The sequence below is a fragment of the Hippoglossus hippoglossus genome, chromosome 21 (assembly GCF_009819705.1).
Source record: "Hippoglossus hippoglossus isolate fHipHip1 chromosome 21, fHipHip1.pri, whole genome shotgun sequence".
NCBI classification, from domain to species: domain Eukaryota; kingdom Metazoa; phylum Chordata; class Actinopteri; order Pleuronectiformes; family Pleuronectidae; genus Hippoglossus; species Hippoglossus hippoglossus.
In genome coordinates this window covers 8,142,823-8,156,697 of record NC_047171.1, presented here as the reverse complement: position 1 = coordinate 8,156,697, position 13,875 = coordinate 8,142,823, and the positions used below count along the sequence as shown (strand labels likewise).

The window sequence follows — 13,875 nt, the reverse complement described above, 5'->3', positions numbered from 1 at the left end:
CAGTCCTCCGCTTGTTCCCTTGAAGTGATCATGTACCGAAAACTGGTCCTGAAATCACAAATCGCCTGGACTTCTTACGTGAAGCAGGACAATGCTGAGAGGGGTCCCATCCAGAGAGGGGGAGGGAGAGAGAAGGAGAGAAAGAAAGAGAGGACAGAAAAAAAGCTGTGTCCATTTTGTGCCTACATACTGCACATACAAGTGGTTTGTTAGCAGCACAGCTCAGCTGTCTGACTTTGGCTGTAGCTCTTCACTGGTGACAGCAAAGGAATGGCGAAGACGCCGAGGCTCTGTGATGAATCTCACAGGCAGCTCATATCTTTTGTTGTCACCAGGACTGGAAACGATGGTTGGGCTCTAGCAAGCGAAGTCCTCAAACACGCCGTGGTGCCCAGTGTGATGGTGGTGAGGGAGGTGGTGATTGGGGAGAATCGTGTTGGCGTACGCCCCCTCTGGGTGAGTCCGAGTCACGTCATGAGGTTCCTGCTGGAGGGAGGTAGACAGTCGACTTTTAGAGAAGAAAACTTTTTGTGTTTTAAAATAACCATATCTCAACATTTTGGGACGTAGACTTCTATTCTCTCTCTCCATGGGTTATAGGGTTATACGCACGCACGCGCACACACACACACGCACGCGCACACACACACGCACACACACACACACACACACACACACACACACACACACACACACACACACACAGATATATTACTGTGTATTTTACATTAACAGAGAGGGTAATTCTGTCCTATCTGAATCTTAACAGAATTAATTTGTCATTTTCATTTTCATTGCTAACACATTTTTGAAATGATACTGGGTTTTTCTCTGCTCGTATTCTGAGCTAATTGTGTGGCGACTACTAAACTGAACAGTGAAATTTGATCTGAGCCAAAGTCTTAAAGCTTAACTGAATCAGGGCTGTAATAATTGAATGGTAATAAACAGATTGCCTTTTTAGTGCCTCTGGCGGACTTGATTAAAAATGAAAAACCCTGTTTTGTTCTATGGAGCTGTGGTTAGATGTGAGACATGAAATCTAATAATACGAAATAAGCATCGGAGATAAAGTTGTGTAAGACAACTGCGAGCTCCAGGGGAGATTAATTAGGAGCATTACACTCTTCATTATTTCAGGAGTGGAAAAACATTAATTAGCTTTTCACTGGATTTTTTTTCTCCTCATCATTTTTTTATGCAGCCACAGCAGCTACAGTGACGCAGGGAAAGTTGAGGCATGAAAACAAAGCAATCATTTGTCGTGGTACAATATGCACGTGCTGCACCTTTGCTTTCATTTCCTCCAGGCCCACTGTTGCTACAGTGCTGGTCTGCGGCTTGCTCTTCTTCTCCTCTTTCGGCGGCCGCAGCAGACGCCGTAGCCGCTGCTTGATCCCCTGGATTCCCCCGGAGGAAGAGCAGAGACGAGGGAGGGAGATAAGGGACGCAGCAGAGTTAGAAGTTTATTCACTAGGAAATCTGCATTAAAGTCACCCCCCCCCACCACCACCACCACCTTTGACTGGGCTTTATTCATACATGTGAGGCAGTCAGCAGGCAGCAGGCTTTAAGAGGAATCAGCTGAGGCAGGAGTTAGTGGCATGTGTCCTCAACACACACCTGAGTGAGCGGATATTAGCTTCTCCTGCCTGGAAATCAAATGAAACTTCTCACATGTATAATAAGTGGTAACATTCTGAGGATTACATCTGGAGAGAACACTGACACGCACACGAACACGCTCAGCGATTAACATTTACACAAAAAACAAACAAAGTCGATATTGAGGAAAACTTGAATAAATGATGGAGCACTAATGTGTTTTGTAAATAGCGACTGTGCAGGACAATAGCTGCTAATTATTATTAATCATCAGCGACTGTGGGTCTGAATTCATATTGTGACCGGCTGTCGTGTGGGGACAGTACCTCATATATATAATCCAGGATTTCTAAGATTGTCAGGATGCTGGCTCCGATGAATAAGCCCATCTGTCCCCCGATGTCACCTGGAAAGAAAGAGTACTTAAGGAAAAGCACAATGGACACATTGTTTGCCTGCTAATTGCGACGGAAAGTGAGTGCCGCTGCTATAATAACAACACCTTTCTGCACCAGCGAGTCTACCTGATATTCAGGAAACTGTCAAACAGGAATCTTACCTAATAAACCTGCAACATCGTAGGCTTTCTTCTGCTCAATTGTTTCATAGTTCAGCGCTTCAAAGAAGATGTCCAAGACCAGGAAGTTGTCTCTGGAAAAAACAAGTGGAGAGTGAATGGAGCAGAAAACAAAAAAAAACATTTTCTACAAATCTAACACATTATTTTGGAAAAAGAAATACCACACCAAGTCATCTTTATGCTCGCTGTAAATTGCAATGATGGGATTGTCAGGCCGACAGCGCTTTGCACAGACCCAACCAGCGACCGTGAGATAATGAGGTGTTTCAGGGTTTAAACTGAGACGAGCAGAAAGAAGCACTGACAGCGTGCTCCGTCACTTCCCCCGACTCTGATCTCTTTGGATTTAGAAAGTCTGGCAATATTAAGTGTGAGAAGCATCATCAGCTCTTTGGTTTAGGAGTCTTTGCGTTATAGCACGTACCCCCGATGATTAGGCGCAGACAGGAATTAGAGTATAAGCACATTGTTAGTGCACTGAATTCATTGAACCAAAATATGAGCAAACGCTTCGTAAGATGTATTGAAGAACGGATAAAAAGTTAAAGCCCTGCAAGTGGGGGGAGTTATGATGTTCATTACACCTTAGAACCAAATTAATATAATCTTAGCTGCATTTCATAGCTGTCATCAGCTGGTGTTCACTTGCTAGTGCAGAGTCAGGGCAGATGCTGAATAAGCCCCACAAAATAAAGTGAGCAGACATAGGGTTACGATTATAACATCCTACTACTTTAAAGGTCAAGAATAAACTTACACGCTAAACATTTTGATGATTGTGTTATGTTACATTAGTAGTGGTTTGTCCTTACGGAGGACACTACAGTTTAGTCCCAAATCTGCAAATCTAACTATTATTATTATATTGTGTCAGGAGAGTATTTTGGTTTACAGGGGTGTACAAAACTGAAAAGGTGCATCCTCTTTGGACCATTTTAGTATTCATTCAACAATTGGGGTATGAGACCATGACTTTTTTTAAATATAATTTTTTTTCTGTGATATTGGAACTAGGAAGGTAGCAGGGTCAGCTAAAAGATTAGGAATCACTCAGTGAAAATTATGTTATCGTTGTGTTGGATTTTATTTATTCATCATCCCCATTTTATGTAAAATGTACAAACACACAGTTTTGAAGGCCCTCGAAAGCAGGAGCTCTGTCCCAATGGTGGCACTAAAATCACCTAAAATTAGTAGTTTTAAATTTTTTATTCAAATGTTGGAGAAAGCACTAAAAACTTCTGGTCCTGTCCCTTTGTCCTAGGTCCATAACCCCCCCCCCCACCAAATCTCTTGAAAATCAGACAAAAAGAGGAGAAAATCAGTATTTACCATTTTAAGATTAAATGAAAAAAATTAAACCGTATATTCTGGTGTCTGACAATCAGCTTCCTATTACCGAACTAAATATAAACGCTTGATGCTTGTGTGATTGATTGTTGTTTATATTTATGGTTTTGTTTGTTTGTGATCACAGACTGGAGGTCATAGTTTATGAGCCTTTTTATTGAACACCACTGCTCATAAGTGAGTTTAGTCGTGTTGGCGGTTCCCTGTTGTACCTGATGTAGTCCTCCGTCTTGTCGTATTTCCTGGAGAGATAGCGAGCCGAGCCCTTGCTGGGGATTTTAACCATGGAGAGCTCTTTACCGTAGCGGGTAAGATTACAGGGCGTCTCGCATGGACAGCTTTCCCCGGTGTTCTTCTGTTGCTGTGCTGCAGCACAATGGAAAAAGTGATTTTACAGATATTAAATGGGTCAGTTTCAGTGCTGATATGTTGTAGTCACGAGAAACCTACCACAGAGTCTATAGAAAAAAACAACCATCTTCATCGAAGAAAAATATGTGGAGAATGAGTGTCTGACAGGAGTGGGGAAGGTTTATAGCTCCCTGGGGGCAGCAGAACAAGCTGTAAACTCTGTACATGTTATCTCAGTTTTTATGGTTGTTAGTAAATGTTTACTCATCCCGCAGATACTGAGCAGCATCAGCATTCATTTGGAGTCATTTTTCTGATCAGCTATTCGTCTTTTGAGCTCTGTTTTGGTCTCCACCCCCTTTTCAGGAACAAAAAGAATCGGGTAGTTGCTAACTTTGTCAATGTGGCGTTTGGTGCTTGCAGCAGAGAAGCTTGAACCGAAATAATTATGTTGTCATCTATTAAACCAAAACAGTTGGCTAAAAGATGCTTACATCTGAAGCAGTGGGTCAGTGCGGTCAGGTGATAATTATCTGTTTGTCTCTATATTATACTTTTTTCAAATCACACTATCATTTGAACCATTGTAAAGTTTATGTATATTTATAAAATATAGCTTTAAAGTTAATATAGTTCATACCCTGATCACAAACAATATTTCTGTGCAAATGTTTCTAATTGGTTGTAGGTGTGATTTTTAACATGAGGCCAAGCCGGTCAACAGCTTAATCCACTAACTAAATATATGCATGAAGTAAATTAGACTAAGAGTTACCATGGCAACAGTACGTAGGGTATATATAATGTTAGAGTACAAATAAGTACAGTACAGTTTGTATTGTTCTTTTTTATGAAGGATAAAATGAGGAGGCTATGTTCAGTAAGAGAAGCAGATAGAGAATATTTTGTGTCCGCCCTCAGCATCAATAAAGATTCAGTGTATAGGATCTAATGACATCTTGTGGTGAGGTTGCAGATTGCAACTAACAAGTGACTGATCCAGTTGGCTCAAAGAACGTTGCAGGATTCTTTTTCAAGATATTGAGAAGAAAACACTGAATAATTCTGCAGGAAAAATAACTTAGAAAACACAACTAGTCATTTTTTGTGTCTGGCATCACTGCTGAATTGTATATTGAAGAGAGGTGCCACTGTAATGGTAGCACCACTGTGTATTTTCTTACTCTGAAAGAGTAATAGAATATGCTTGTGAGTTTGCAAAACTCCTTCAGGCATTTGGTGAGAGTTTTCAGGAGCTTGCAGCCATTGCATCAGAGCGATTAGTACAATATATGCGTTCAATTATTTTGTATGGCCCCCGAAGGACGTTAGAGGGATGCTGGAGAATCTTCAGGGGTTATTCAGGTAACACAGGAAAGCCAAACGGCCTCTATAGAGCCAATGCTGGGTTTGTACATTATTCTAGTGTTGAAAGAAGACAGTGCAACATGGTGGACTTGGTGCTTATGTAGAGAGGAGCTCATTCTAAGGTAACAAAAGCACAATCATTCTTAATGGTGGGTGATTACACACAAATAACATAGTAATCATGAGTATTATTTTCCACTTCTGCCAATAGATCCACTTAAATCCTACACTCGACAGCACTTTAAATGTAATTCCATGGCCAGGAAATGACTAGCAGTGAAGTGTATTGATAATTGTGATGTAACAAATTAATTATAGTTCATAAAGAATGAATTAGTTTACAAAATCATTTCATGGACAATATGTTTCACAAAATGTCAGGTAATGTCAGTCTTTATTGGGCAGTAACTGTAGTAACAGTAATTTAATTACAGCATTTGCTCCGAGGATAAACAATGAAGTGCAGTAAAGTGATGCTGAGGGCTCGGCAAACTTAGCTTTCAACCAATTACCATGCAGACATGAACTGCTTACACAGTAGGAAATTCATTCATAATCCTTATTCTAAAGCAACACTATGTACACAGGAGGGTAAATAGATTTTTTTTTATATCTCTCTTTTCAAATTCTCAATGCATTCAGCCCAAACAACAAACAGGCAGTGTAAGCAAGTAATTATAATTTGATGATTTATGTTTTTTATAACTCGAACCATAAGATTATTTGTACGCATGAGCACGATGACACCTATTCGTGCTCAGTCTGATGTAAGAAGAATATAAATATATAAATGATATTTTAATCTATTACCTTTCATTGAAGGGGAATTTATCCACATTATTTGATTCAGTAATGAATCAGAACATGAATGCGAGCCACTCTTTCTTGTAAGATATATCTAAGATTTCACTCAGCCATATTCTAAATGGGGTCTGAATTCAGCAAAGAGCGGCATAATTAAATTTCTGGCTTATTTGGCCGAGAGATGATAATTGTACTTATATGTCTGCCATCCCCATAAAAATGTCCCTTTTTACTGCGACTGTAATGCCTTTGAAACTAAGGCCCCTTGGTTCATTCAGGATGAGGTGGAGCGGAGTGAGGCTGGAGTCAAAGGGCTGAGGGTGGAGAGGGGGGGGGGGGGGGGGGGGGGGGGGGGGAGCAGATCTGCAGCGATGGAGCGTCGGTTAATTATGAACAGTTCAACAATAGTGGCGGCACAGCCATCACGCATGAAAGTGACTAAATGACACTGAGGAAAAGTCATTTCAAAATATCTCGTCTACCTGCAGGTATTTGTATGACAGAAGAAAAAAAAATCCTTATCATTTTTACTGATTGTGTTTCCATTTCCTATCTATTGTAATGAGAAAAGAAATGAAGGGAGATTGTTTCTTACCGAGTGCTTTGTCAACACAGTAGATTTTACTGGGCGGGCAGATATCTGCGGTTCCTGGGGAGGGAGAACAGAAAATGAGTCTGATCAATCAGAAACAAAATGATCAGTGACCCGTGTCTGCTGCGATGAGGAGCCGCGGCTGTGAACAACATTCTGCAGCTTATCATTCATCTCCAAATGAAGGCAGACACAAGCAGAGGACGACTTCCATGCAGAGAGACTGGACCATCTTGGACGTCTGTCCTTGATTGCACTGAGAAATGGAGCATGGTGGCTCCACCCGCGAGGCATATTTAGAAAGTCTTTAAAAACCAATCAATGAGTCACTTTATTGCAGACACACGTATTGGACTCACCATTAATGGCAGGTATTCATCAGAAGCACTATTAATTGGCAGAGGTGTGTTTGTCTGTGTGTGAAATGTCCGTGAGTTAATGTTTTGTGGACGACTCCGTCCCCGTCACTAAGAAACGTTAATTAATACTCAGAGAAATAATATCTCATGAGTCTTTCAGCACTTTTACACTCATTTTGTCTTTCTCTATAATTTTTGTGCTTAGACATTTTCTTAAAAAGTAAAAATGCATTGCTTTAAAGCTAAATAAATTATCGTGAAACATTACTGAGTGAACAAAAAGAAGAAGAGATATTTCTTTTATATTTTGAGTGTGGAGGCCGAAGCAGTGGAGTGTCTGTGTATGCTGTCTACATATCAAGAGCAAGAACAACTTAATAGTGTTTTTTTGGGTGGTCATCCAAATATAGAAATAGGGTGGAACACTAAAATATTTATCTGGAACTGAAAAATCGGGGGAAACACAGTTTTGCTTCTATGACTCAGAGTGCAGGAGTTATGTGCGAAAGCATCAAATGTTTTATTATTTTATTATCGGCCACATGCTGGTGAACCCCACTTCCAACTGTGACGGCTTGCTCCTTGGTCTGAACTTACATTTTAGTAAATTTTGATTATGTGATACCCAGTTAACAAACAATAACATGTGTATAAACATGTCTCTGAAAACATCATCTTCAAGAAGGAGGTAATAACAAACGAATGAAAGAAAAACAAAAGAATAGCACCCAGTAGAGCACATACCTCCGCCAAGGCCTAACAGTTCCCTTAAAGCTCGGGTTGGTAATCCTGGAAAAGCTAGCAAGAGCAGGCTATTCCGTAAATATGCAACCAATACAAACCCACCCCCTCTCCTTGGTCCTCTCCTCAAAGCTACACCCCCAAAACAAATGAATGTGCCCTGACTAACAACAGCTAGAAGCCGACTTTTTCCGTGACTCACTTGCACAGGCAGGTAGGTCAGTTAGTGACAGACAGGTTTTATTATTACAGTCTTGCGAGGGCGACAGACATCTTATTTTTTACAGATGACCCTATCGATGTCTATCGGGAGAGTTTCAACAAAGTTAAATATTAAATATGTATCATTACCTGGGAAATTGGTGAAAATTTCAAAAATCGTGCAATGTTAAAGACCCTAATAAAAAAATCCTGGATCTGCCCCTTTGTTTGTATAATATAATATGATATAAATATACGTGAACGTTATTTTGCATAATCCTTAAATAAATAAATAAATTAGTAAATAAATCCATCAATCAGAAATGTTAAAAGGTATTTTTGGGGGTATTTTTTGGTAGTAGAGGATGTAGCACCACATTAAACATTATGAGGCACATTGTGATTTGTGAATATAGGCTCTACAAATTTAATTTGATTGATTGGATGCTAATCCTGTTGACAAAAAATAACCAGCCAGCAAACGGACAGGGGTGAAACATAACCTCCTTGGCGAAGGTAACTGTGACCTGAGAACAACATAACTTGGTTCAGTTGTTGTAAATGGCAAGAAAACAAACACACAACAAAGCTATGAAAAGACAACGACAGAAGTCAAACAGGCTGAAAAACGAGAAGCAGCCGACTGTGTGGTTTCACGCTCATGCACGTTAATGAGAATCTGCTGCCATGTCGAGTCGACTGTAAACAGCTGCTGGATTATGTAAGTGAGTGCAATACAGAAACGGAAAAAACGAATTACAAACATTTGAGCTGTCGCCTCAAAAAACAAACGTTATTAATGTATAAATCTGAGTAACACAAATCTGTAGCAGCGATCTAACACCGCTCCACAGAGGAGAAAGAAGATCTGTACTGTAAATTGTATAAGGCATTGGTCTTTTGATTTTCCATTGACACTGTGTTGTCACATCGAGGCTGTGAAAAGATTTTCAATTCTCGGTTCGGCCTCGTGCTCCCTGGGCGAGCTTTAGAAGCAATTGCTCCCTGGAACCCACTGAAGGAATTTCAGTGCACTTATATGCAACAGTAAATGTATTCACTGCTGATAATTGCAGTCAACGAATGCGAGCGCCCGGCTACATGACCGAGGACCTCTCCTAAAGCTACAATGGGCAAATGGCCTGGAAAAGCTTCAGCGTTTAATATATCTGATATAATAAATATCTTATCTGATGTAATACATCATCTTGGGAGGTAAAGTGGTTCTGCCGCCCCATAAACACCTCTGCTCCTTGAACATCCTCACTATCTATTCATTCCAAAGTTTCCCCCTTTACTGTCCTTTTTTTAAACTGTCTCATACGTTTGAAAAATGTTCTTACTGACTTGGATCCGATGTATAATGTTGGGAGGCTGGGTTTGCACGAATGTGACACACATCAGACGATACATTAAGTTAAGTCACGTCAAGTTAAACTTCACTGATCACATGACAGGAGAAGAACTAATTACAGCAGCAGAATGAGGTAGACAAGAGAACACGTGAAAGTATAAAATAGAATAAAAAAGGGAAGAGATTATGTACATTAGATACACCTTTCACTTCAGATGGAAATATATTGAGTAAAGAAATGTATTTGAGTAAAGTGCAGTGGTGCAGGATGATTGAACGATGTAAACTGTACTTGTGCACGTATACAAATGCATATAAAGACTCTTAGAAGCATATAGGCAGTTATGGTATACAATATGAGTATAAAAATACACACACACACACACACACACACACACACACCCACACACACACAACACACACACACACACACACACACACACACACACACACATCACACAAACACACACACACACACACACACACTTGTGTGTGTATATATATATGGTAATGCCTTGTAAAGAGATTTTCCTTTGTTAAAACTCAACAATATCAAAACTACCTTCGATCAAACATTTGACAGTGTGTTTTCCATTTATCTTCTTATTTCTAGCTGTGCTAAATAGAGCCGCAAATGTCCGGTGCACTGTGTAAATATGGAAATGGGAGTGAGTCATGCGTTCATTGTAGGTTTCATGCTTCACTTCAAACGCTACGTCTCTAAACATGGCGACTCGTTAGACACGTCAGTCAAACAGCGTGAATTCAGTGATTCAAAACTCTCTGACTTCATGTACTCTGGCCATGATGACACACCGTGTCCAGACATCTAACTTTGTGTTGCCAGACTCACTTTACAAACAAGCTAAACAGAGACAACTGCAGGATTAAAAATGACGCGTGTGTTGGCTTTCTACGATGCCAATTATCATGATTGAATAAATGGTTGAATCATATTTCAGTAATATACATATATATAGTAATATATATATTCAAACATACGTCACTTCTTCAATAATTTTATGTTTTTCATGTTATAGCAAATTTTCTGCATTTATTTCAGTCTGTGTTCAAAGTGAAAGAGGAATCCACTCACCCATTCATGCAGTTATATTTTAATATCAAATACTGTCACTAATTCCTTATACTAAACTGGGCCAATTTATGTTTCCATTTCCCTAAAGATGAAATCAAACCTGATTATTTAAACATAGATTAGACTCTGATTGCTTTCTGCCACATGAATACCACAACAGAGTAATTCACAAACTGCTGAGATAAATAAGCCAAAAAAAATAAAAAAATAACCTAACTAATTTTGATTAGAGTTTGATGTGTCGCTGGCAGCACTGCTGAGGAACATCCCACTGCAGATATCAAGCACCGGGGTCAGCCATGTGGCAGCACAAATTATATCTGTGTAGGAATTTTTCAAGTGGGCCAACTTGATCTGCTCAGTGGGTAATATCATGCAAATAGTGGGCCAGCTGCTTTTTCAATAACACAAGACCACACACTGTTAAAACAGGGAAAACCAGGAAGCCACTGACTGATGGAGAATTTGTTAAATCTCCAAATATAAGATTTGTCGCAGTGAAAATGCTATTTCATGACCTTAAGGTTGCCACAGGATCTGTGTTCCTACGTTTATTATTACATCCACCAAGTTTTCATCTGCGTGTGTGTTTGTTTGCAAGATGATGCAAAAACTACTCCAAACTTTGGAGGGTCGGGCCATGACCCTGTATTCAGTTTGAGTGGATGCACAATTTCTTTTCACATCATTAAACGTTGTTGACATTGGGTGCTTTTTTTTTAACATTTTTTGTTGATTTTCCTGAGAATAATTCATGAATCTTGAATTTGGTGCAGATCCCCAAATAAAATATATCTGGATGTAGTGAATTTAAATGTGGTTTTAATAAGGGGACTGCTGGGCCTTGGGGAGATATGCACTCTCTGGGTGCCATTCTTTATTCTTTATTAGCAGGTTTACGCAATAATTACTCAACCGTTTTCCATCGAACTGGTTACAGGGACGGGGCACAGGCCTGACAAGAAAACATTACATTTTGGTACGAATGCATAATTAGAGACGAACTCAGGATCGTGTGACGGATTTTTTCCGGCCTGGGTGGAGATATGTTCTCTCCTGAGTGTCGTTCTAGTGCTTCCCTGTTTTTCCAGTTGTTATAGTAACAAGACATAATTTGAGAGCATGGATACAACTAATACTAGTACTACATGATTATATACTAAATTGAGTGCATTTGTAATTCATGTGCACAAATTCAAATATTCTGGGGCTCAGAGTAGGTGGGGGATGATCTTACCAGGCATGTGCACCATTCTGCAGTTGCAGACTCGCAGGACCTCGTTGGTCCTCGCAGAGCAAACACAGGCGCTGATGCTGTACGTGTCGTATCCTGGGAAACTTCTCCTTGCTGGTGGAGCGGCAGTTCCCCCAGGGCTGGGGCAGGTAGGTCAGCTAAGCACACAGAGATTTATTAGACCCCCGGCCTCAACCATCAGGGGTGAACGGTTTTCAGGAAGAGCAGTAATCTGCTGGTGGGGGAAGGGAGACAGGGAGGCAGGTGTGCATTTGATGAAGAAGACCTACCCTCTGCTCCTGACATGAAACAAAGGTCTGGAAGCCCGGAGAGACGCCGAAGCCCAGCTGGTGGATGTAGGGAGGCTCGTCTTGACTGTGGATCTGAACTCGTATGCCGGCCTCCAGGGACGTCTCATCTTCGGGATGAAACAAGAGCACAGGAGCGTTGCATAAGGTGAGAGTACAAGGGAATTTCAGATTGCTGCCTCATCTGACAGCCTGGACTCAGTTTGATGTTAACTGCGAACCATATTTCAGTCAGGTTTGAAAAATAAGCCAGCAGGGAATAATTTTATGTGACAAGCAGTGTCTGCGGTGGTATATTTTGTTCAGGAATTTCCTTTTACAAATCACAATTTTCAGGTGTCAGGGATGCAATCAAAAACTGCATTATTTACAGTGCGTGTCCCAGAGAAATAGAGGCAGGTTATTTTTTCATTCAAACCCCAGTGGAGGTATCTCTGCCGTAGCGTAGGATAGGATTACAATGGACAAATAGTTTTGAGGCTTACTTGTCTCTCTCCAGATGGGCAGATACTCATCCTGCTGTATATCCAGCATGATCTCCAGACCATTTCCCATTCCGCCCTGCTTGGTTTTCCTGGATGTGGTTTTGTTGCCATTAAAAGTGTAGCATTTCCCATATCTGGTGTAAACCTGAAAGAGTAGAGATTCAAATCAGGACAATCACCATAAACATGACAAAGTCCACTTGCCGAATGACACAGGCTTGTGCTGGCGGTGCATTGAAATGAAGGCAGAGATATGGAACAAAAAAAACAGATGAATAAACAAACCGAGTCTGTGCTAGTTGCAGAACATTATTCCCACAACACCTCCGGATGCAGTCTGCTGGCTCAGTCCCCTCACGGACTTTGATAAGCTGCATTTGAATGAATTCCCAGCGCCCACCGCATGAACCCTGCACAATGCTGCTCAATAGTACCACCGACACGCTGAAATATCAAATAGCACAAGAGACTCTTTAATCTTCCTTCAAAGAAAACAAAAGACAATAAGAGGAAGAGAGGCTTTTTAAATGAGTTATCACATTACCACCTATCGGAGGGAGCCGTCTCTGCGGGTGACACATCATCTCTTTGTTTACCGTCTCTCGTCTAAACTTCTGCACTGCAGAAAATATCCATCCCACAAGTCGTTTATTTGTTTCCTCCTCTGTGTTTTAAAGGCACAACCTGGGATCCGCCAAGGTAATTGAAGTCTTTACACCCAAAAAAACACAATTCTGCTGATGTTAGTTACCTCCTCCAAGTAGGTTATGTTTCTACCCGTCTTTGGCTTGTTTATTGGTTTATTTGTTAGTAGCAGGATTATGCAAAAACTAATGAAGGGATTTCCACAAAACTTGTGGAAGGATGGGACATAGCCAAGAAAGAACCAATTAAATGTTGGCACAGATCTGGACAAAGAGGCAAATACAGGAACTGTTTTAATAACTTTCTTTAACATTGCGAGAAAGGGGCATTTTGTTTTTACATTTTCACCAATTACTAAGGGAAAAATTAATAGAACTTGATAAAAAAAGGACCTGATATCTATGTGTTTGTGTGGTTTGGTGCAGCTCGCTAAACTTCCTCATAGAGTTGACCAGGAATGGTCCAATCAGAGCTTAGCGATAGTAATCAGGCATTGCAGATCAGTGTGTAAGATTTAGGTGAAAGGGATCTATTGGCAAACATTGAATCTAAAATAATCCTAGTGATGTTTTCATTAGTGTGTTTATTCTAAATTGTACAAATTGTTGTTTTCTTTACCCTAGAATGAGCCCTTTGTATCTAAATACTTTATATTTACATCGGAAGCAGGTCGTCTCTACGGAGGCCGCCATGTTTTTTACAGTAGCCCAGACTGGAAATATTTGAAGGCTACCACAGGTTCTCTTTCATGTTTGGAAGGGGAGGGTGAGGTTAGGGGGTATTCAGCTGCAACATGCAACTT

General features: G+C 40.5%; 1 protein-coding gene across 1 annotated transcript in view; it reads right to left on the bottom strand.

Annotated features, from left to right (window-relative positions):
* asic4a (acid-sensing (proton-gated) ion channel family member 4a) overlaps positions 1-13,875 on the bottom strand; it is a 77,795-nt gene continuing 63,920 nt past the window's right edge. Inside the window, 10 exon segments of the mRNA XM_034574620.1 lie at positions 1-483; positions 1,290-1,400; positions 1,932-2,011; positions 2,165-2,256; positions 3,748-3,901; positions 6,654-6,707; positions 11,639-11,733; positions 11,735-11,793; positions 11,926-12,053; positions 12,429-12,573. Coding sequence (XP_034430511.1) covers positions 358-483; positions 1,290-1,400; positions 1,932-2,011; positions 2,165-2,256; positions 3,748-3,901; positions 6,654-6,707; positions 11,639-11,733; positions 11,735-11,793; positions 11,926-12,053; positions 12,429-12,573 — 1,044 coding nt within the window. The 3' untranslated portion in view covers positions 1-357.